At 35.9% G+C, this 24,435-nt stretch overlaps 4 protein-coding genes across 4 annotated transcripts; 1 reads left to right on the plus strand and 3 right to left on the minus strand.

Annotated features, from left to right (window-relative positions):
• Nucleotides 1-493: 493 nt before the first annotated feature.
• On the minus strand, nt 494-3,281 carry LOC125187469 (probable 3-hydroxyisobutyrate dehydrogenase, mitochondrial). Its single transcript, XM_048084067.1, has 11 exons — nt 3,112-3,281; nt 2,806-2,894; nt 2,613-2,727; nt 2,233-2,374; nt 2,087-2,160; nt 1,787-1,882; nt 1,532-1,674; nt 1,348-1,432; nt 1,160-1,239; nt 853-1,080; nt 494-761 (listed from the first exon to the last, which is right to left on the minus strand). The coding sequence occupies exons 1-10, from the start codon at nt 3,205-3,207 to the stop codon at nt 993-995; spliced, it is 1,008 nt and encodes a 335-aa protein (XP_047940024.1). The 5' UTR covers nt 3,208-3,281; the 3' UTR covers nt 494-761; nt 853-992.
• A 4,886-nt stretch (nt 3,282-8,167) lies between these two features.
• Nucleotides 8,168-9,351, plus strand: LOC125188256 (putative F-box/LRR-repeat protein 23). The gene is made up of 2 exons (XM_048085024.1): nt 8,168-8,676; nt 8,742-9,351. The coding sequence occupies exons 1-2, from the start codon at nt 8,318-8,320 to the stop codon at nt 9,349-9,351; spliced, it is 969 nt and encodes a 322-aa protein (XP_047940981.1). The 5' UTR covers nt 8,168-8,317.
• A 1,386-nt stretch (nt 9,352-10,737) lies between these two features.
• Nucleotides 10,738-15,287, minus strand: LOC125190881 (LRR receptor-like serine/threonine-protein kinase GHR1). Its single transcript, XM_048088295.1, has 3 exons — nt 13,502-15,287; nt 11,760-13,298; nt 10,738-11,499 (listed from the first exon to the last, which is right to left on the minus strand). The coding sequence occupies exons 1-3, from the start codon at nt 14,562-14,564 to the stop codon at nt 10,916-10,918; spliced, it is 3,186 nt and encodes a 1,061-aa protein (XP_047944252.1). The 5' UTR covers nt 14,565-15,287; the 3' UTR covers nt 10,738-10,915.
• Nucleotides 15,288-19,625: 4,338 nt separating this feature from the next.
• LOC125188666 (probable receptor-like protein kinase At1g30570) lies at nt 19,626-23,117 on the minus strand. Its single transcript, XM_048085658.1, has 2 exons — nt 22,829-23,117; nt 19,626-22,715 (listed from the first exon to the last, which is right to left on the minus strand). Exon 2 carries the CDS (start codon nt 22,647-22,649, stop codon nt 20,034-20,036), a length of 2,616 nt encoding a protein of 871 aa, XP_047941615.1. The 5' UTR covers nt 22,650-22,715; nt 22,829-23,117; the 3' UTR covers nt 19,626-20,033.
• Nucleotides 23,118-24,435: the final 1,318 nt, after the last annotated feature.

The raw sequence follows: 24,435 nt of genomic DNA on the forward strand, positions 1-24,435 counted from the left end.
CCCTCAGCCACCGGCAAACCTTCTAAAGCCCAACTAATATACTCCTAGAACGGAAAAATTGTCATTTAACTTTTAGTTGACTTCTGGTCAATCTCATAACTTGTAAATTAGAACAGAAAAGTTGTTATTTAACTTTTAGTTGACTTCTGGTCAATCTCATAACTTATAAAGGTAAATCACAACTTTTATATATTTCCCAACGATCTCATGAAAGTATAATTTTAATAAAATTTCAGCAACAAAGAACAATGTATGTGGTTTCATCTCTGCAATTTTAATGAAATTTCAAGTATAAATCACATATTCATAATATTAAAAAAAAAAAATCAATAAACCACACATCACTTCACTGCACTGCACTTGTGCTCTTTCTTCTGCTCGCATTCGCAGCTCATTTTATTCGGTTTTGGAGGAAAAGACGCGTTGAACTATCAAGAAATCCGGATGCACCGTTACAGATCGAGACTAAAGCAAAAACTAGTGAACCACAATAGAAACTGAACAACGTGCTGAGATATTCACACGTGAGTTCGAGCCTATATCCAGAATTTAGAAACCCGGTGTTTTAATACACAAGTTCGATTCTTAACCAATGCAACAGATACCAAATATAGTACAATATTGTCTGTTTCAACATAAACAGAGGTTTCTCTGTGCTGTCTAGACATAAACACAATGTACCGACTTGGAAAACCGCAATAATGAAGCATACTTACGTGCAGAAGCTAGAGCCTCGGCCGGGAAGAGATCCATAAATGGAACTGCTTAAGATCAGACAAAGCAGAGTCATAATAGAGGACAACTATTCAAGAAGTCGAGTCGAATCAACTCAAAAATCTTGCACAAGCTTACCATGAGTGAGTGGTCCGGACCCATTTTTACTTCAACCATTGAGAAAGTCACTTTAAACACATATCATACAAACAATTTACAAACATTATTTGAAAAAGATAAAATGAACTGTGTACACTGATTCCTGTTCTTGCTCTACATTACACCTCGTCCTTGCCATGGAAATAATGGCGAAAGACGCAAGAGAAGTCCTTTGTTTCCAAACCTCCGTCACAAAGCTCTGTGAATCTACACGGTAAATTGAGGGTTAAAAGGCAATAAAATTAGTAAATGGCTATTCACAATTATGTAGTGGCTGTGAACTAACATCTTTTGTGCTGAAGATGTCATCGGAATTCTTGCACCGACTTCTTTGGCTGATGTAGCCGCAAGGTTCAGGTCCTTAGCCTACATCGAAAGCGACCAATATAACACTTCTGCAGCCGATTGTTTTCCAAGACGAAAATCTAACAGATGTTTTCTTCGAAGCATGATGTTGTCTTTAAAAACACATACCATGAGTTTCGTAGCAAACCCTCCATCGTAATCCCTAGATGCCGGCACCCCTTCCATCACCCCTGGCACAGGATTGTAAGTGTCGCTGCCAAAAAAATGGAGAACATTAGCCCCAGTTTTTTCGACAGATTTATGTTTTAGTTTCTGATGAACTTGATTCATCAGGTGACAAGTAGTGCATTACCTACTCCAACATCGGGCACTCGAAGAGTTAAAAATCTCGGTCAAAGTAGCTGCTCGGATGCCCAGTGACTGTCCGAGCGAAAAAGCTTCTGAAACCCCGAGCATGCTCACAGCCATCGCCAGATTGTTGCAAATCTTTGCTGCCTAGATAGAAAGGAAAAACAAGTTTTTCAATGGCTGACCGGTTAACCTACCAGATTGTCTCTCGACACATTTTAGCACGCGCCATTTTTCAAGAATATAGGCAAGAACACACCGAACCATTTCCTGGACCTCCGCAGTATATGACGTTTTTCCCCATCGAGAGAAACAAAGGTCTCGCGGACCTATAAGCTTCCTCAGAACCACCAACCTAGTCGAAAGAAAGATCAGATGGTCTCTAAGATTTAAGTTGGAAAGATCATATGATCATTGTATGCAACAAAATAAGTTGAATAATATATCTCAATCGACAAATGTCAAGCATACGTGTATCAAAACCGCACATAGAAATGTAACCGGTCACTCCCAACAGGAGATCCATTATTCATATAACTAGAATTGCAATAACACATACCATGAAAGTAAGAGTTCCGTTTTCAGCTGATATGATACCTCCGGATACAGGGGCGTCCAACATAGCAGAGCCACCTTAAACAAACAGTCAGTGAAATGAAAGAGAAGAAAATCATCTTTCAAAAGAGGGGGAAATAAGGAGTAGACCTTTTAAACTAGTAGCAGCAATGGCTGCAGACAGTTTTCTCGATGTCTGAGGATCGATTGTTGATGAATCGATGAACAACCGCGACCTAACCTGATCTCCATGATTGAGGATACCTTCCGGTCCCGTGTAAACATCCATCACCTACAAATGAAGCCAAAACATGTTCTAAGACAATAACTCCATCTGTTCGCCAATACATGTCTCATTTTGTCATTTTGGCTCGTTTCACTTTTACTATGTATGATAAGTATGTTCAACATTCAATTAACTCATTACACTAATTATAAAACTAATGTAGATCACATTCTACTAACTTTTCGCAGCCACATTTCTTAAAACCCGAGTAGGTGCAAATCATGGTGAAGTACTCAAAGCTTACATGGGCAGAAGATGGCAGCATTGTGATTACAGCATCACTCTCCTCAGCAACTCCAAGAGGTGAATTCTTTGTAAGAAACCCTTTGTCCGAGAATCCCTTCATCACATCATGGTTACTGTCACAAAAAAACAACATTGTCAAAATTCAAGAAAAAGGGTTAGATAAGAACAAGAACACATAGATATAGCATTACATATCATGAACCACAACAGTGTATCCAGCTTTAAACAAGTTATCAGCCATCCGTGATCCCATGTTTCCAAGTCCTATGAATCCAACTCTCTGTAAGAATATATAAATACAACCAAGATTACATCAATCACATCAATAAAAGTGAAAACTTGCTTCAATTTCTTGAAAACTCATCAAAATTCCAAAATCAGAAATGATACAACCAAGAAAAAGAGGGGTAAATTAAAGCAGAGAGATGAACACAGCAAATCCCAGAAACAGAAAAGCTTCAATTAGGCCTAAACAAAACAAAAATAGAAAACTTTACTTCAAATTGGGAGGGAACAGATGATGAGGAGAAGTTGCGAGTGTGACAAAACAGTTCATGGATGCCCAACAGCAACCTCAATCTACAAGCAGCCATTACCAGAGTTATGCGTGTGTCTAGAGAGAGAAAGAGAGCTAAGTGCTACGGTGTTTTCCAGTATGGACATTAATTATGCTATGTGCTTTATGACTTAATTATGCTATGTGCTTTATGACTATGTAAAATGTGAGTTTTAGCCTTAATTTTAATTTTAATAATTTATAGTAAGTTTTAGATATGAATTTAAATATTTATAACTTCAAATATTGACAAATTTCATCACTTCCACAAATTGCAAGTAAAAAGAGCACCTAAAATCAACGAAATGACAAAAGTTATAATATAGAATATGTAGTTGATTTTTGTTTGAAATTATTACATATAGATGATGAAAATCCGGCTTATGGAATAGATTGCGCTAGTGCAGGACGAGAAAAATGCAGGAAATGATAAGATGTTGGGAAAATATAGGGTGAAGGGGTATTGGAGTACAAAGAGAAGTCGGAGACGAATGTTTTAATATGAATGAGTTACTACCTAATAAATTACTTCCTCCGTTTCTTAAAAATAGGGACATTTGAAACGGTACGGATTTTATTGCAAAATTTGGTAAAGTGAGAGAGAGAGAGAGAGATTGGTAAAATAAGGAAGAGAAAAAAGTAATGGAATTAATGTTAATGGATTATGCAACCCACTTTAAGTTGTTAATTGTAATGGTATAAGTGGTAAATAAATTGATGTACAAGGGTGTAAAGATTTCCAAAAACAGAAAGTTTGAAAGTTGCTATTTTTAAGAAACGGACTAAAAAAAAGAGTTGCTATTTTTAAGAAACGGGTGGAGTATTTGTTAGCAATACACTTTTTAATTAGTTGACCAAATTATATAGGTGAAGAGTTTACATGATTATTTTTTTATGAGACATATATGATATAACAAATTCTTATGGATTTATGTGATGACTTGGATTAATGTGATGAAGTTATTGTTTAATACTCCCTCTGTCTCAAGTTACTTGAGTCGTATTCTATTTAGGGTTGTCCCAAGTTACTTGAGTCATTTCTCTTTTTGCCTAAAACAAAACATATAATCACACTTATTTTATTATATCTTCTACTTTATTTAACTCACTAAACACAATTTTCTTAATTCTCGTGCCGAAAAGGAACGTCTCAAGTAACATGGGTCGAAGGGAGTATAATAAATTAAATCTTTGAAATTGATAAAATATGAATGAAGGTTATATTTATTTTATTTTTCTATGATAATGGCTTCCATATTTTGAACATTATAAATTGTATATTAATAACTTCATATCGATGGTGTTGACATTAAATTTTACTAGGTAATGTTTGAATAAGATTGTTCTTTTTATATCCCAAAAAAACGTTTTAATCAATATATGTGCTTTTATTGTTTTAATATAATTTTAAATATTATACTAATTGCATAATTGATTTTAACATTTTACTTATATTACTCTAAATCGAGATTATAGTTATTAGTTGTGATTAATTTTACTATATTATAATTTTATTTTTATACTTAATTATTGCTATATTCATATATATATATATATATATATATATATATATATATATATATATATATATATATTTAATAAAAAAAAATTGATAGGAGTATTATATATAAATTGTAACTTGCGGAAGCATAATTGTATATGAAATTGAGAAAATCATCTTAAACCTACTTAATCCACAACTTTTACTTATTTTTTGAAAAAAATGATAAATAAAGATACCCTATTTATTCTCGTGATGATCTGAATTCCTAACCTACTGAATTGAGAAAAAATGTTTTATCAAACTGAGTAGTGTTTCATCATCTTCTTATTTTATAGTACTCCCTCTGTTTTTTCATAGTTGAGACGAAACTTTTCGGCACTGAGTTTTAGAAATGAATGTTGGGTTTGTTAAATAAATAGATAAAAAAGTAAGAGGGAGAAAAAGGTAGAGAGAATAAAGTATAAAGTGAATAAAGTAGAGAGAGTAAAGTAAGAAAGAGGAAAAAGTTACCATATAAGGAAACGACCCAACTATGAAGAAACTTCCCGAAATGGTAAAATGACTCAACTATGAAGAAACGGATGGAGTATTTTTATTGTACGGAATGTGTTCAAAGAAATAATAAGCCTGCTTTTTTTAATTAAAAATTGAAGATAATTTATAATAGAAATATTTAGGAATAAATAGAATGTATTATAAAAAGTAGAGAATTCTAGAAGAGAAAAAAATAGGATGAAAACTTTAGAAAAAATACATATGGTCTATATATATGACTATTGTAAATATTTGTAGATGTTAAGTTTCACAAGTTTAGTTTTTTTTTTTTGTTTTCAAATTCGAGTGATGATAAAGTAATATATTAAAGAGATATTGGCATCTAATATCACGAAACTTTCAAAAAGTTGGGTTTTTCCCACGAACTTTAAAATTGGCAAATAATATCACGAACTTTATCCCTTGTTTTTTTTTTTCCCACGAATGAAAAAAATCTTCAAATAAACGGATTTTTTTTTCGTAATTTCTCAACAATAATTTTAAAAGACTTAAAATGTAACATTGAAACTTAAAATGAATGCATTTTAAAAATTAATAGTACACATTTTAATTATTTGAAGTGTTCGACAAATTAAAAGACTGTATACACTTCTGAACTTAATTTCCTTTTTATCACATCCGTGCTATACATGACACATTATAATTTATTTATAAATATAAATGTATATGAATATAGATATATTTTATTTAACATAATAATGCATTAAAACAGAAAATAAATATAATTCATTTATTAAAATTTGAATCTGAATGGGAAAGAATATCCATAAAAGTAATAGACCTAAAATATAGGATTTTTTTATAGAACTATTATGTCTTAAATTATTTAATCAAAAAAAATTTAAATAGGTACCTCTTCATCCACTATTATGTGTTCCACTTATACCAATATGAATTATAAAAATATAGAACAAAGTGGGTAGAGAAAGTCAGAGGAACGTGAATCTTAGAATGTACTCCCTCTGTCCCATTAGAAATGCAACGCTTTCCTTTTTGGATTGTCCCATTAAAAATGAATCGTTTTCTAAAATGGAAACATCACTCTCTCTATTTTTCCCTCTCTCTTCATTAACTCACAAAACAATACTGCATAAAATCCCGTGCCGAAAACCAAATGTTTCATATTTATTGGGACCTCCTCAAAATAGTATGAAGTGAGATAATTAATAAGGAAAGTTAAAATTGAAAACTAACACACGTAATAAGGGGATGGAGGAAGTATTATAAATTTTTATATCTCAATGCCATGGAACTAAACTGAATTTCATCATCCCAAATCGACCTTGTTATCATAACATTGTCTAAAAGCATAGGCATTTTGAATTCGAGATGACCGGAGATTTTCCCGACGAGCAGTCGGAATCTGAAAAAAGAAGCTGGTATACATCAAGATAGTCCCAATATACAACATTATGCTTTCTGTTAATTATGTTCCTAGTGTGTAAAAATATATTTAAAGTATGCTTGCAGTTATTTACTATTCCCTCCATCCCAACTAAATTGAGTCGTATTTCTCTTTGGGATGTCCCAACTAAGTTGAGTCACTTCCTTTTCTTAGCAAAAAACAAAACATTCATTTACTCTTACTTTATTCCACCATCTACTTTACCCTCTTCTTTTCTTTCATATTTATTCTTCTCTCCTACTTTTCAACACAATTTCTTAATCTTCGTGTCCAAAAGTTTTGTCTTAACTTAGTTGGGACGGAGGGAGTATTATTTAGTTATGTAATATTAATGTGCTCGGCTTTGACTGATAAAAATGAGTTTTGTTTCAAATATGTTTATAAAAAAATTGGAGTTTTGAAAGTTATGTCAATCCATGTTTTGTTTTGAACATTGCCTATATATTTGTCTAGCAAGGGCAACGTCCCTACTAGACCAGTTCAATTTTAGTTGAATTCAGGTTGGTAAGTGGAATGAGCCCATACATTTCGATTATAGTATATGTTCCTAGAAAATAGATCGGCAAATCGCTTTTGATAAAGGAAAAGAAAAATTATTTATTGTTCTATTTGTTTGACTCATACTTCGACACTTCATTAAATATTATTATAATATAGATAACTAAAAAGTAACTTTCAATTTTATATTAAATATACATATTATATATTTAACTTTTATTAATATAATAATAAGTAAATAAATTGAAGACTTTGAATTCACTAAAACGTACTACTATTTAAATTTCTAAAACATACTTTAAAACTTATTGAAATATTATGTTTCATTTTGTACAAATCTCTCAAATATTAATATTTAATCATATTTATGTTTGAAGCATTTATCTCAAATTTATCATAATTTAATATTTTAGTATTACTTCAGTTCCATTTAAAATGTCCACCTTTCCTTTTTAGTTTGTTTTATTCAAAATGTCTACTTTCTATATTTTAATTTAAATCCTTCTCTTATATCTCCTCATTAAAATATTTAATCACTTTTTCCACTCTTTTTTATCAAAATCAATTATTCCACCTAAAAACTCCGTACTACTCAAGAATGTGGTCATCTTAAATGGACGGAAGGAATTCATCTATAAATATAATTAATAATTAATTTTCATCATTATTTTATTAAATTGATTGTATGTTAATATTATTAGCAGTAAGTTGATTAACCCAATATTGTGAAAAAGATACATTTATTCGGTTATAGATTTGTTTCAAAATAAGACATATCTTCTAAAATGGAAGAAATATAAATCAAGAAAATAATCTCTTCATATCTCTGTGTCCTACATATCAGGTAACCATAATCAAAACGACGAATCAAATCAGATCTGTTGAATGTTAGTTCTAATTTTGAGAGATTATAGGATTGGGTTGAATTTTACATTGCTCTATTTGTTATTTGGTTTTGGAATCCCCTATAAATCATAGAGACTTTTATTTGATATGATATTCATTGTTTCTCCATTCACTTCCGCCATGGCCAGTTATACTCTACCAACATCCATTCAACTAGTATGATATTGTCACCCATTTTCTCCATATTATTCCCTTCCTTACCTATTCCCTACACATAATCCTTACCAATTCTCTTTGCCACATACTATCCCTTATATCCTTGCCCCCTTCCATACATGGATGCCTCTCTGCATCGGCTGGGTTCCTAGAAATATTGATGTTCCTCCGTCTCCACCTCTTCCACCTCTGCCGCCACCATGGATTGAACTGCCGTGGGATGTAACGGCCAATATTCTGCAAAGGCTGGGGTCGGAGGGGATGCTCACAAGTGCGCCGCAAGTGTGTACCACCTGGTGGAAGGTCTGTAAGGATCCCTCCTTGTGGCGAGTCATCGATTTCTCCGACAAAAAGCAAGGTCCTCTCTTCGACAAGTATATGATCATGTGCCGCTGCGCAGTGGATCGTAGCCAGGGACAATTGGTCGACCTCACCATTCAGTATTTCGGCAATGACAAACTCATGGAGTACATCACTGAGCGGTAAAAAACTTTGTTCAAAGTCATTCATGATTTTTAAATTAGTCTAATCTTTTATTGTTTGACAGATCACCAAATCTCAAACGCCTTAAACTTGGAACTTGCTTTAACCTATCAGGAGATGTTGCAACTAGAATGTTTGCAAAGCTTGTACATTTGGAAGAATTGCATCTCACTATCAGAAAAATTATTGGTGCTGCTGACATTGAAGCCATTGGCAAGTGTTGCCCAATGTTGAAATCATTCTCATGCAATGGATTTAAGTACGGGGTTAAGACATTGTTAAATGACGATTTTGTTGCAGTGCACCATCGGAATTTGTATGCTTTTGCAATCAGCAAAAGCATGCCTAATCTGCGTCATCTTCAACTCTTTGCACATTGGATTGGGAATGAAGGACTTGAAGCCATCCTTCACTGTTGTCCACGTCTGGAATCACTTGACATTCGGCGATGTTTTGATCTCGATCTTGAAGGGGATTTGGGGAAAAGATGTTGTCGGAAAATTAAACATCTTAAACTCCCCAATGACTCAATCAGTGATATACCATGGCCTAATTGTGATGGCGGAGATCCATTTGATTCTTCTGCCCGCAGATTTGAATTTTACGAATACAACTATTATAAAGATTATGAAGATTATTGTAGACGCTACGGTAGCAATTTCAACTTATTATGATCATGGTACACTGGTATCTTTCTTCTATCAATTTTCTTTTTCTTAATGAATTTATATGGACTAATAATACTCACGTTGTTTTCCCTTTTTTTTCTTGGTTTATTGTGGATGGATTAGTTGTGATTATTTCCCTTTGTAATCAATAGATCTTTACGTCTTTATTTATAATTTATTTAAAACACACATAATATTGTGAAAACCAATTAACCGAACTGACTATAAAGATTTCAATTCTGAAGGATATTTGCATGACACTTCTACTATCAGTTTAGTTAGTTCTATACTAGGTGTAGTATTTATTACTCCTATTCTCTTGTTCAATGTGTAACATTGAAACTTAAAATGAAATGCATTTTAACAAAATTAATAGTACACACTTTAATTATTTGAAGTGTTCGATAAATTAAAAGACTGGATACACTTTTGAACTTAATTTCCTTTTTATCACGTTATGTTTACACCTTTACTCTATGCTATTAGTATCACCCTCATGCTATACATGACACATTATAATTATTTATAAATATAAATGTGGAGAGTGTTAGGGTGCCATCATCTCTAAGTAACACCATATTATCTTTTCTAGCCAATCATTTGTACACGTGAATGAATAATCAGCTGTCATGTGGCAATAATATAAAATGTTCAAGGATAAAAAAAACGGCCAGCAATATTTTATACACTATATAACAATATTTCGGACAAAATATCCAACACGCTAGACAGCGCTGTCTAGCGTATTGGACATTGTTGTTTGAATATTGTTGTGTAACGTTTATAATATTGTCACTTTAAGAGGTGTGTCATTTTAACACAAACTTATAAATGTATATGAATTTAGATATATTTTATTTAACATAATAGTGCATTAAAAACAGAAAATAAATATAATTCATTTATTAAAATTTGAATCTGAATGGGAAAGAATATCCATAAAAGTAATAAACCTAAAATATAGGATTTTTTATAGAACTATTATGTCTTAAATTATTTAATCAATTTTTTTTTTAAATAGGTACCTCTTCATCCACTGTTATGTGTTCCACTAAAACCATTATGAATTTTAAAAATATAGAACAAAGAAGACAGAGAAAGTTAGAGGAATGTGAATCTTAGAATGTATTCAAAATAATATGAAGTGAGATAATTAATACGTAAAGTTAAAATTGAAAACTAACGCAAATAATAAGGGGATGGAGGAAGTATTATAAATTTTTATATTAAAATTTAAGAAAACTAATTAAATTATAACGTACTCTCAATGCCATGGAACTAAACTGAATTTCATCATCCCAAATCGACCTTGTTATCATAACATTGCCTAAAAGCATATAAGCATTTTGAATTTGAGATGACCGGAGATTTTCCCGACGAGCAGTCGGAATCTGAAAAAAGAAGCTGGTATACATCAAGATAGTCCCAATATACAACAATTGTTGCAAAAATAAAAAAGAAAAATAACAAACTTTCTACTTCCACTACTCAAAAGCAAAAAAAAATAAGGGAGGTGATAATGAGATATTTCATCCCCACTTCATATCTTGATCTTCTTCACTAACCAAACCTAAATGGACGATAGATCTTCATACACATTCTTGATCCCCGGCCTCTCCGACACCGATCGGATGCACCGGAGGGCGATCCCGAGCACCTCTTTCATCCCTTTATCGGCTGCAGGGACGCTCATCTCCGCCACCAACGAAGCATCGAAGCACTCCGCTCCTCGCCCTTCCGCCACCTTAAACCGGACCCAATCCGACAGCCCGACCCCTCCATCCGCACCCGAGACGACATCACCAGCACATTTCCCGGTCAGGAGCTCCAGCATTATGACTCCGAACGCATAGACATCCGATTTGAACGACGGGAGGGGCTTCTTGGACGCGATCAGCTCTGGCGCCCGGTAACCTAGAACGCCAGCGTCGAGGATCTGCTCGATGGTGCCTGACTGGGTCATGAGACGGTGCAGGCAGTAGTCGGCCACTCTGGCGTTGAGGTCGGGCCCTTCGAGTAGTACATTTGCGGCTTTGAGGTTCCCGTGAGGCACGGCTCGGTCGAAATGGAGATAGTTTAGGCCACGTGCAACGTCTACTGCGATCTTGAGCCTCTGCGCCCACGTTAAGGGCGGACCCTTCCTCCCCGGTCGATCTGCAAATAGTAGATTCGTTGAAAACGTAGCACGCTTAGAACCACAAACACAACATAACTTTCCATTGTGCATAATCAGCTATCAAATGTCCAAGAATCTACTTAAAATGTAGTAGTAATTATTTTGACAAGAATTATAGGTGTGACCAATCATGCAAAGAAAATCAAGCTCTCATCTAACCAATTAACCATCTACATCAATCAAGACAACATTGTAGGCAAAGTAGCAAACTGGGCTAGGAATCGAGGCTAGGAATTACCGTATAGAAAGCTCGCGAGGCCACCGGGCGATATGTAGTCGGAAAGAATGAGCTTCTCGTGTTGCGTGGGCCCCCAGTAGTAGCCTCTGAGCCCTACCACATTTGGATGTCTGATGTTGGAAAATTTCTTTGCTTCTTTAGCAAATTCTTTCCTCTGCTTAGCAACTCCTTCCCTCAGCCACTTCACGGTCAGGAACAGCCCGTTCTCCAGAGTCGCTCTGTAGGACGTCCCGTGGCTGCTCCGTCCAAGGACTTCGGCTGGGGCTCGTGACAGCTCCTCAGCGGTGAACGAGATAGTGTCGTCTAGAAAATACAGCTCGCCTGCCAGCCGGTCGGGAGATTTGACATCTAATCTCGAGAGGCTATCGATAGTGTATGAATCGCCGGATTCAGGTGACCACGAGAAGTGGCCTGTCTTCGATGGGGAGAAGCCTGTTACTGCAGCCAGTTTCTCTTCCGGGTCGATTATCTCGGACGACGACCCTTTTCTCGACCTCACTAGATCCTCGGCTGAAACAGTCAAGCCACTAGCGCGGTCCCTGCCACCGATGCTAGATGGATTCGTTGAAGGGCGGCTGGCGTCTTTGGTGGTGACAACAGGCAACGGCCTCTTGGATTTCCGCTTGCGACAGATAAAAACGACAAGTAGGATCAGAATGATCAAAGCAGCCACACACGAAACTACTATTGCCACGATAACAATAGTTCTCATACGATTATTACTCGAGTTTCCAGCTTGGCCTTGCCTTGATCCCGGAGGAGGATTAGGGAATTGCAAGTCGGAGTTGCCAGGGTAGAACGAAGACGTCGGGAACCTCCTCAGATTATCAGGGACCACACCGGAGAGATTATTGTATGAAGAATTGAAGCTTTGGAGACTATCAGCCAAATTCTCTGGCAGATGCCCGGTGAAATGATTCCCGGATATGTCCAACGAGTTTAAGTCTGTGAGATTACCAAATGAACTAGGCAAAGGCCCTGAGAAATTGTTTCTTCCGACATTGAGCGTTTGAAGTCCAGTAAACGAACCAAATCCATCAGGCAACTCACCGCTAAGCTTGTTGTCAGCAAGATCAATAACAAGAAAATTTGTAATGTTAGAGAGAGGCGAGAACTCAATCCTCCCAGAGAAGGCATTGCCCTGCAGATAAAGCTCCTTGAGAGTATCTGACGTTAAAAGAGAAGCTAAAAGAGGTCCGTCTAATCCATTGAAGCTGAGATCGAGAGTGGTGAGCTTTGGAAACTGTGTGATAGCTTTAGGAAGAGAGCCATTCAGGGAATTGTGGGAGAGGTTGAGGTGATTCAGACGCAGAAACTGAGCCGTTGCCTCTGGAATAGGCCCTGTCAATTGGTTCCGGCTTAGATCAAGGAACTCGACATTCCCCCATTTAACCAACCTAGTCAAATTTCCTTGAAAGTTGTTTCTTGACAGGTCAATCCCAGCACAGCTTCCTGTCAGCAGAGGAAGCTCACCGGAGAGCTGATTAGAGGACAGGTTAAGAGTGTGCAACGTCGTCGAAGTAATCATACTTATAGGCCCTGTCAAGTAAAACAAGGTGTTAGCAATAGCTTTTGCATCCAATCACAAGTTAATAAGAGCATAAACAGTTACTAAAACAAGAAAATCAACCACTAAACATAACAACAATCAACACTAGAAATTCATAGTCAAAATTATGAACATAAGATAAAATTCACAGTTTTCTAAAAGTAAAAATACAAGTTGTGAGTAGACAATGTACCTGTAAGGTTATTCCCACTTAGGTCCAGCTCAGTTAGGACCAAAGAGTCTCCTTTCAGAAGGTTGTTCGGGACGGAGCCAGTAAACTTGTTGTTGCCAAGTCTCAAGACTTCGAGATCATAAACGAAATTGAAGCCCGGCAATTCCCCAAACAGCTGATTGTAGCTCAAATCCAAGGCCTTCAAGCTCCCAAAAGCTTGCGCGTCGCCACCACCAACGAGCGATCCCACAATCTGGTTGTGGCTGAGATTCAAATGCTTTAGAGATGGAGAAACTCCTCCTAGAAACTTCTTCTGATCCTCTGCAGCATTTACTAGCAAATTCCCACTAAGATCAACATGGCTAGCTGTAGTGAGCAGCAGGAACAAAGGATCAACCTTGCCATCGAGCATGTTTCCATGTAAGTCGAGCACATCAAGCTCAGTCATCAGCTCCAATCCCTTCGGGACACCCTTTGTGAAGGCATTCAACGACAAATTGAGATACACCAAACCTCCCAGCCTCGTCAAGGATGAAGGCAAGGGCCCCGAGAGCGAATTCCGGCTCATGTCTAGAGACCTAATCGAGGCAAGACCGGATATTGAGTCCGGAATTGCACCAGAGAAGTTATTTCCAGCCAGTGACAGATTCTTTAAGCTAGCAAGATTACCAATCTCAGATGGCAATGAAGAGGACAACAAATTATTCGAAACATCGAGATACTCGAGGCTCTTGAAGTTGCCTAGGCTTTTCTCTAACTTTCCAGAGATGGAATTGTTTGCAATTGACAGCTTCACAAGCATTGTTAGATTAGAGAACACACTCAAATCCACATCAGCAGATAAGCCTAAGTTATCAAGAACAACAGCAGCAACATTACCACCATTACACATGATTCCATTCCAAGAAGAAGGGCAGCCATTGAAATCAATTGACTCATCATTCCATGAGTTCACTACAAAACCAGTTGGATCATGCTTGATTCCTTTCTTGAACTCAAGCAATGCCAAGATGTCCTGAGACGGGAGCTGTCCGAAGCAGGAGACACAACAAAGACTCACAACAAGAAGCCTAAATATCCTCATTCTAACCCCAAGCAAAACAATCTGGTTTATCCACAAATGTACCAAAAGATTTGAAATCTAAGGAAATGTACTGTGTTATACAGCAACCAAACAAAACACCCACAACTGAATTCCACTAAAAATGTGTTCTTTCACTGCAACAAACACAAAGCCAGAGCTTCACACCACATTTTCAGACCACTAACACATTGGAATTGGAAGGAAAAAGACAGCACAAAATGGACTATGGAGATCTAAACAAAGGAAACTTCACCGTTCTATCACCATGGAGGAGTTGGTAACCTTCCTTTTTCAAGATTCAAGCTCCTCCTTCCGACAAAAAAAATTGATAGCTCAAAATGCAACAATGTACCAAGAAAGACAACAATTTCTCACTTTCTATTATCAATGTAGCTTTCACAAACCAAAAAGGGTGTTCAAATTATCTCACAACAAACTACTATGGACACGAAACATCAAAAAAGCTTTGGCCTTTTGAAACCCTAAAGATGTGAGATGGAAAAAGATGGGAGTTTTACACAAGAAAACCACACTCCCACTCACTCTCTCTCTCTCTCCCTCTCCATACACAAAAAAGGCAACACCTTTTGTCTCTTCTTAATTGATTATTTACATCCCTTTTTTAAACTTTTAAATCCTCCAACCAACGCAGCTCACAAGTGGGGAAGCGCAACACATTAATTATGTTTTGTTCCATCGTTAGAAATAGAATTGTGGGAAATTCTAAGCCCAACTTTTATTTCACTTTCATTATTCTACCTTTTTAGTCTAACCACTATTTAATTGCATTAAAACCCCCAAATTAATTCAGGCTATAAGCTCTAATTAAGGGGTTTTTCTTTAATCAAGAATCTCTGGCACAAGATAAAGGAAACAGTAAAAAAAACAAAAGCAGCAGAAGAGAGTCAGAAGAGAAAAAAGAGAGGGAAATAGTAGCGGGAAATAAAGTGGGATTAAATGCGTAATTATGCCCGTGAAAAGGGGATTTGGGGAATCTTAGCGTGGTGGACGTCAATGTGAATCATCAAATCTAGTTTTTAAAATTGGTTGGGGTCCATTTATTTGCCATGGAAACTGTGAGCTCATGGAGGAGCAGAGCATCGGAATTCGAAAGTGGTGTTGCAGTATTAGAACAACATTGGGTCCCACCAAATTTAGGCTTTGACTAGGGTTTTTGGTAGGCCTCTAATTTGGGAAATTGGGATATTTTCAAACCATAGTCTATATAGATCTTGTATAAGAGTTCTTGTTGAATGTTTATTTGAATTATTGTACTACATCCGTCTCTCAAATTTTGTCATCATTTGATTCGACACGGATTTTAAGAAATATAATAAAAAGTGGGTTGAAAAAATTAGTTGCATGTGAGTCCTACTTTTATATATTAGTTTTAAAATATAATGTGAGTGAGAATGAGTTAGTGGAATGTAGGGTCCACTACCAAAAATGGTAAAAGTAAAAGATGATAAATTTTAAGGGATGGACGAAAATAAAAATAGGTGACAAATTTTCAGGAACAGAGAGAATATTTACTTTTTTTTTTTTTTGGAATGTAATTTTTGGATTTTTTAATCTATAAAGCAAAGTAGCACATTTAGTATCAGCGAGTAGATGAGCTTTGATTTTTACTCAATTCTTAATATAAATGTCAATTTGATCATATAATTATAAACTAGTACTCTCTCCTTACCGGATTAATAGTCACACTTTTTCATTTCGGTCCGTCCCCAAGTAAGAGTCACGCTTCATTTTTACCATAAATAATAAGTAGGTCTTATATTTTACTAACTCAATTCACTCACATTTTATTATAAAACCAATATAAAAAATAGATTTCATATTCCACTGACTTTTTCAACCAACTTTCTTTACATTTTCTTTACTTTTCAATTAGTTATTTTTTAGTCATTTTAGTCACTGTTAGCCTACATAGAGTTGAAAAATTAATTTAATATATTGTGTTTAACTTCTATGTTTACTTATATCAAGAATAAGTACTAATGATAATAAAGTTTTTATTTATCTACTTGGAAAATGAAAATGTTGTGATTTAATTTATAAATTTGTTTGTTCTTAGAGAACGACCTAATTGCTTATGGTAATGAGGTCGTTCATTCCGATACGGTCAAAAGAATTTTATTTTGTTTTAAAATCGACTGCAAATGGCACGACACTCCTAATCAACATATTTTTACTCCTAATCAACATATTTTTAAAAAGAAATACATGAATAATAAAACTCAAAATATATTATAATTTAAAATCGATTGCAAATGGCACTGACATTCTCTTAATCTTATCTAAGCTTATGTCAAATAATAGTATTTTTAAAAATTTAGGAATTTATAATTTATACTTCCTCTGTTCCATAGTAATGGAGGTGTTTTTCTTCGGCATGAAGACTAAAATAAATTGTGTTAGGTGAGTTAAGTAAATGGAGAATAAAGTGAAAAATAAAAAAGGTATAAAAATGAAGAGAGAGAAAAATAAGAGAGAGTAAAGAAGGTGTAGAAAAATGTGTTAACTTTACTAAAAAGGGAAATGACTTTATTATTATAGAACGTACTCCCTCCATTCCATAGTAGTGGAGGCATTTCTTTTCGGCACGGAGATTAAGAAAAAATTGTGTTAGGTGAGTTAAGTAAATGAAGAATAAACTAAGAAATGAAAAAGGTAGAGAGATGTAGAGAGAATAAAGTAAGAGAGAGTAAAGTAGGTGGGAAGAAATGTGTTGACTTTTACCAAAAAAGAAAATGACTCTACTACTGTGGAACGTACTACTAAAATAGCAAAATGACTTTACTACTATAGAACAGAGAGAGTACAAAATAGCAAATTGACTATATTACTCTAGAACGGAAGGAGTACTCCTTAGCGTTCAATTTCAATTTTATGACCATTTTCATGTCCCCAAATTAGGATGAAAAAAGAACAAAAAAATTTAAAAATTATACACAAATACCATAATATTATGCACGTTCCTTATACTATATGTATGTCTATACTTTTTAATTAAATGTATAAATAAATTACTTTTTTTCTCAAATAAACCAATTTTTTATTGTACAAAATTTGGTTGCATAGACTTATTGTATTGAATTTGAAAGGTGAAAATTTTCAGGTAGAGTGCCTTTTGGAGTTGTAATAATCCAACATCATTCAGTGATGTCAGTGGGCCCATTGCGCTGTCATGTAAATTCCACCGTCGGTTTTTTTAGAAAGTTAAAGCTAGGATTGGATCTGGGTGTGGGTCCAGGTATGCATGGTATGGGCCCACCACTGGCCCAACAAACAGTTACCATAAGTGTTGCACTTTCAAATTTTTAATTAAACTTTTTAATTACTTGGGAAATGAGAAAAATGATGATTAATTATTCATTTATGAGATTTATTTATTTATTCATTTGTTACAAATTCCATTGCAATCAACTTTAACATCCATTGTTATATAAAATTGAAAAGATTAGATTTATATAGCTTATAATTTTATTACTCCTATATAACATGAATGCTAAATTCCTAACAAAAGTAACAACCCATTTCATTGTGGCCTCACACAAAGGCCCAAGTAAGATACTTTTAAATGTTGTTATTTTCTATTCCCTCTGTCCCCTAATTGTCCACGTTAATTCCGGCGCGAGTTTTTTAAGATGTAAAGAAAAGTGAATTGAAAAAATCAGTAGAATATAAGTCTCACTTTTATATATCTATACAATATATAAAAGGAGAGTTTTTAGGGTATTTAAGAAAATAAGGGGAATTGTGGGAGTATTTAAGAAAATGCTCTTTTTAAATAGATATTATTATTTAAATATAAATATGAAACGCCATTTAAATATTTGATTCAAAGAGTGAGTGGGAGGTTTTAATTAAGTGGAGTGAGTGGGAGGTTAGTAAATGTTAAGCTCGAATGATTTTGAATCAAATGAGTTCAATGCCTCAACGACATGACCAACTTTTAGAGAAACATGCCGCTTTCTTCAGTTGATTATGAATATTCTATGATTCAGTGCAGTAATGAATGTAACCAATTCATACATAATCAATCTGGGATTCATGTCGAATTTCTTCACGGTTCTTCCGTTTTAGATATTACAAATTAATCGAGTTCCTTTATATCTAGCTTGACGGGTTTTTTTTGTGATACTCCATTCATTATCTGAAGTTTCTAAGTTTCTTATGCAGGTATATAAACTATTGTCAGACTGAATACCGTCCTCGTCTCTCAGAGTCTGCAGCATCCAGATTGCAGGACAACTACGTAGAAACCAGACAGGTAGGTGGCATACTGGACTTCGATCTTAATGCTGCAAATATATTCCTATTATTAGCCATTGTAATAATATTATTTAGGAAATAGGAAGAGTACGAATAATATATGTACTTTAATAGGTACACAACTTTAATAAACTATACGGAGTAGTATATTGGATATTAAGTTTGATACCATGTTGATCCCAACCTACCCATACAAGTTTGAGATGTGGCCTTAGTTGAATTAAGTCTATGATGGTCGGAAATCATTAACTTCTTGGTGTTTGTTGCAAAACCATAAACATGTCTAGACATATACAATAAATTATTCACAAATTTAAAATACATATTCAAAATATGATAAAATAATATACGGTATATATAATTAAATAAATATAGAAAGCATTTGATACATTTTTCTGTTATATGTTGCTGAAGTAGAATAGATCTTAGCCACCCACGCATTATTTGATTATATAGTTTTTATAGGTATAATGAATTGTTATTGTATTTATTTTTGGATTTAGAACTTAATGTAACGATTTTGTTTCTCACGTCTTAAATATGAATTCACAATTTTGAATAAGTGCAAATAGAAAATTAGTTGTGCCGTGCATAGCACGGGGGAGATACTAGTTAAAATAAAATATGAGTGGAATAAGTTAGTAGAATGTGGTACTTATTTACTAGTTTTGATAAAAGTGAAACAATTAATGGGGACGGACGAAAATAGCAAAAGTGGATAATTAATGTGGGATGGAGAGAGTACTATTTTTCTATTTGATATTAATGGTGGCAAGAGGTTCAGATTATAACTGATACAAATATCCAACTTTGCAACAAATCCTTACAACTCAAACTTACACAAATGGTGTCTGCTATCTGCAGTCACTGTAGGAAGATGGCCTGACCTTCCCTCACAACAAAAAGCCGAAACATCATGTAAAAATTCAACAGTTTCAGACGTCAAAAACAAGAATGAAAGAATTGGGCATAATTATAAGGCTACATAGCAACAAATCTCATAAAAAAAAGCCATTCATAAGGAGCTACATACTAACTATGGTGGCTGCCTTTGTTGCCACCACCTTCGCCTTCGCCTTCGTCCACTGTTTTCGCGTTGCAGATTTTAAACGACGAACCCCCACAGCCTCGAATGCATATGCGCATTCATCCACATGATGGGATTACATGACAAATCAATCATCATAGTTTTCACCTCCCTTCCTGCTTTAGCATCTGCGAGAATTCATCAGCTCCAACCACCATAGGATCCAGCGGATCCCTCGATTCATCGGTCTTTGAGGATGATTCTGCATCCGACTCCACAACAGGCCCGTGCCCCGTCTCATCAATGGTGTGCATACTCTGATCAAGCATTGTTGAGGCAGTGGCCGAGTCTTCTCCGCCAGCATTGTCGCGCAGCCAAGCGTCTTGCAGCTGCAAGACGTATTCCAAGTGCCACAGGACTTCCCCCATGGTCGGCCGGGACTTCCCCTCGTCCGCAAGGCATTTCTCAGCGATCTCGCCAAACTTCATCAGTGATTCGTGTGAGTAGTCGCCTCTCAGCGTTGGATCAAGTATTCTCTCGAGTAAATTCTCCCGTTGCCAACGCATGGCCCACTCTGCAAGATTGATCTGCTCCCTAGGTAGCGTTGGGTTGATCACGGCTCGTGCACAGACAGCTTCGAATAGGACTACGCCAAAGGAGTAGACGTCTGATTTCTCAGTCAGCTGCTGCCTTCTGAAGTACTCGGGATCCAGATAACCGAAGCTTCCCTTCACTGCGGTGCTCACGTGCGTGTGCTCCAACGAAGGGCCGGTTTTGGACAGCCCGAAATCAGCCATTTTGGCGACGAAATCCTCATCCAACAAGATGTTGGTCGTCTTCACGTCTCTGTGGATGATGCCTCTGTCCGAACCAGTATGGAGGTAATGTAGCCCTCTCGCGGCACCAATGCAGATCTCTAGCCGTTGCCTCCAACTCAACGGGGGCAAGTCGCTCCCAAACAGATGGCTCCTGAAAGTTCCATTAGCCATATACTCATACACCAGGATCATCTCGTTCTGTTCATCACAGAATCCAATCAACGAGACTAGATGCCTGTGTCTTAGCTTCGACAGCATCTCAATCTCCGTCTCAAACTCTTTCAACCCCTGCTGAGACTGCGGATTGGCTCGTTTGATCGCTCCAAGAACGCCTTCGCCAATCTCGCCTTTGAAAACTTTCCCAAATCCCCCCACTCCAATCACTAGACTCTCATCAAAGTTATTTGTTGCTGATCTAATCTCAGCTAACGTGAAACGCCTCCCTGACCGAATAGTCCCGTTCTGCCCGTTTGTGTTCTGATAGTTCGTTGATGACCCTTTAGCATTCGCAGTACTGAATCCATGGAGGAACAGAGGGCGCCACCCGGGAGGGCCCTTCTTGGTGTCGTTTTCTTCTCTTTTCTTCTTGCAGAACCAAAACACGAGCACCCAAGTAGCTGCAAGAATGGCGATTGAGGCGATGCCTGCTCCAATGCCAATCCACAGGATCAAACTTTTCGAAGCTTTCTTCTCGTTTACATTGGTATAAGTCTCTACATAGGCGAGATTTCCACTCCGGCTAAGCTTGAAAACCTCCAAACCATTCAATATAGCATCGGTCCCAGCAGACCCCGTTGTGGGATCAGGACCAAGCTGTATCCAAAGGAAGTTGCTGCTCGAGGAGATAGAGTCGAGGTAATCCTCATGATACGGCTTGTTCAACCCCCCAGCTCGCGCGTACACATCAAAGTTGTCAGCAGCAGTTTTATTGTCTATGAATATTCTAAACACCCTCTGATTTGCATTGTCAAACACCACTTCACAAAAGTGCAGACGAACCATGTAATCAAAATCCGGATGCACCTCCAGCTTCCACGACATGTTGAATCTCTTCTCCATGACTCCAGCATTCGTCAACACCCTTGCAGACTCATACACCGCGAGAGGAGCCACAACAGTGTCGTTTGGATTGGCATACGTCACATTAGCCTTGGTGTTGGGCACGGTACCAGCATCCACTTTGATCATATAACCCGAATCCATCTCCCAAGTCCTCCACAGAAGCGAATCATGGGAGGGCCTAATAGACGGACCACCAACATTCAACCTATACATCGTCTCCATCCCTCGTTTCCCCAAGTCCAACGCCCCACCCCCACCATTCCCCCCAACTCTTGTCACCGAATCATCAAACAGCCTATCCCCCACCTCAACAACCTCGATAGCACTCACAAAACCAAACGACCCCTTCGATGGGACGAAGCTCACAACCACCACATTCGACTCCACAGACAAGAAATACTCCTTCAACAAATAGGTATAGCTAGAGTTGGCTGCTTCAGATCCAGGCAAGTTCTGATTTTTATCTGCAATCTCACCGGGAACATTGAACTCCGAAACCAACCTCAAACCGTTGGCCTCAACAGAAAAGAAAGACTCATTCACATTGTATCCATCAACTACCAATGGATAGAAATGCAGCCTAAGAAAATAATTCTCATTAGGAACTTGAAAAGTATAGTTCAAACCCTCACTAAAAATCCTAGCCGTTCGATACAACGGCTCGTAGACTCCATCACCATTGAACACACTAGTTGAGGCCTCAATCCCAGCAGGAGAACTAAGGGTGACATTGTTTCCTGCAGCAGCATCACCTGTCCATCTCCTCCCATCCACATTCACACTAGAATTTGTCCCACAATTTATTACAAAAGCCAATTTCTGAGCCTCAACAGAGAAAACAAACATAAAGAAAATCAAATGCAGCAACAAGCCCAAACCCCCTCTAAAATAGCCCTTCATAGTTCAAACCAATCAAGAATCCCTTTTTCTTCTCCAGTTCCCACCTTTCTTCTCCCCCACAAATCACTACAAGATTAAAAACAAAAAATCATACATAAAGTTAAATTAAATCAAAATATTGACATCAAAATCACCAAATTCCCTCTCAAACAAAAACATCAAGAAAACACAAGACTTACCTTCACCAATTCCAACAGCAGCAGAACAGATCTATGCCAAGAAGGGTGTTGGGGATTTTCACAAAGATTCAATCTTTTTTCCCAAAAATGAAACTACTTGCTAAATTCAGCTGAAAAAATGAATTTATTGAAAACTATTGAAAGAAGTGGAAGATGTGGGTAGGCTGGAAATAAGGTCACAAATACAGTCTGGCGACATTTTGATGCTTATGTTTAATTTAGGAAAAAAGGGAGCCAAGAATCTTGAATAGGCATATCTGTATATGCAAACTTTATCACAAATAAAGTGTAGGCGGCAGTTTTGTTGCAGGTTGTAACTGCTATGCATTTATCAGCAGTCATATGTTTTTTAATTTTTTACAATTTAATAAATTTGTAAATAATAAATTTTAAAAAATGTGAATTTTTATCATATTTGAAAAAATTTTGGGGATGAGTGGCTGTTGGTAATGCCAGAGCATGGACCTCCATTATTGGCACATGTATATGTCTGGAAGATAATCAACAGTTAAATTTGAATTAATGGGAATTTACTAAAATGGCCTTGTTTTGTGTGATTAAATTAAAATATAATCTTGTCGTATTGTTTCTCCGTACCAATAGTACCCTCTGTACCTTTCAGACAATAAAACGCGGAAAATGTAATAAAAACAGTTGAAATTAGCTGTGATTGCTTGTGGATTTATTTATTTTCTTGGACAGAAAATATATGGAGTGTGTATTTAATTATCTAGTGTTATATTTTGATGTCTAAGCTGAAGACATGGAAATTTATTGGTTTGTTTGTAAGTTATTTTATTTTATTTTCTTTCAGTATTGTCGAAGAGTTGTCATTATTATTTTATTTTAATTATTAATTATAAATTTTTTATTTTTTTTATTTTTAAAATGCAACCAATTTAAATCTCATATACATTATCTTGTGGATTGGCTTTTTTGTAAGCGATGATGAAGCTACAGAGAAAATGTCTTTTGGCATGAAGTTGAAAGGTTATATGAACTAGATTATGATAATTAAATTCTAATAATAATTAAATTATGTAATTTATATAAGAAAAATAATAGCTTGTTTGTTCACGACATCTGTGATTATTAAAATATATAGTAGGAGTAGTAGTACATATTTTATTGTGATTATAGATAGAGAAACTAATTCACTTGACACAATAAAATGTTCTATGAAGATTTTCTAGTTTACTTTTGTAACCCAAGGTCTCAAAATTAAACTAGTGAGGTAGAATGCAAAATAGTTTGACAGCAAACTCAAATTCATTTTAGTGTAAATATCACATCAAATATGAATTTACTCCAACCATTCACACTAAATTCAAACTTAAAAGAATATTCTCTGTATTATGCCTTTTTTACTCTTAAAATTTGAAAAAATAAAAAATGAGATTGGTTTTAGAGGACTATTGGAGCTAATTTGCTATCCCATATTAGGTTTTAGTGTATCCTTGGAGATGATCGAATAATACTTTATAAGTGATAAGCATATATAAAAATTGGATCGCATTTTAAATCCGACCAAATCTCACTTTATTTAGTGGAGTGATTGAGAATTTCATTGGGTGAACTATATTGGCAATTTAATTTGTCCCGTGATT

The sequence above is a fragment of the Salvia hispanica genome, chromosome 5 (genome assembly GCF_023119035.1).
Source record: "Salvia hispanica cultivar TCC Black 2014 chromosome 5, UniMelb_Shisp_WGS_1.0, whole genome shotgun sequence".
Taxonomy (NCBI): domain Eukaryota; kingdom Viridiplantae; phylum Streptophyta; class Magnoliopsida; order Lamiales; family Lamiaceae; genus Salvia; species Salvia hispanica.

What these genes read in the sequence shown, in the direction of transcription:
- LOC125190881 (XM_048088295.1), bottom strand. Translation starts at nt 14,564, where the DNA reads ATGAGGATATTTAGGCTTCTTGTTGTGAGTCTTTGTTGTGTCTCCTGC. An exon ending in AAGTGGGAATAACCTTACAG is followed by an intron (nt 13,299 to 13,501) that starts GTACATTGTCTA and finishes TTTACTTGACAG; the next exon opens with GGCCTATAAGTATGATTACT. An exon ending in CCTCGCGAGCTTTCTATACG is followed by an intron (nt 11,500 to 11,759) that starts GTAATTCCTAGC and finishes TACTATTTGCAG; the next exon opens with ATCGACCGGGGAGGAAGGGT.
- LOC125188256 (XM_048085024.1), top strand. Translation starts at nt 8,318, where the DNA reads ATGCCTCTCTGCATCGGCTGGGTTCCTAGAAATATTGATGTTCCTCCG. An exon ending in ATGGAGTACATCACTGAGCG is followed by an intron (nt 8,677 to 8,741) that starts GTAAAAAACTTT and finishes ATTGTTTGACAG; the next exon opens with ATCACCAAATCTCAAACGCC.
- LOC125187469 (XM_048084067.1), bottom strand. Translation starts at nt 3,207, where the DNA reads ATGGCTGCTTGTAGATTGAGGTTGCTGTTGGGCATCCATGAACTGTTT. An exon ending in TGCTGCCATCTTCTGCCCAT is followed by an intron (nt 2,375 to 2,612) that starts GTAAGCTTTGAG and finishes CTTCATTTGTAG; the next exon opens with GTGATGGATGTTTACACGGG. An exon ending in GAGGTCCAGGAAATGGTTCG is followed by an intron (nt 1,675 to 1,786) that starts GTGTGTTCTTGC and finishes CTTTCTATCTAG; the next exon opens with GCAGCAAAGATTTGCAACAA.
- LOC125188666 (XM_048085658.1), bottom strand. Translation starts at nt 22,649, where the DNA reads ATGAAGGGCTATTTTAGAGGGGGTTTGGGCTTGTTGCTGCATTTGATT.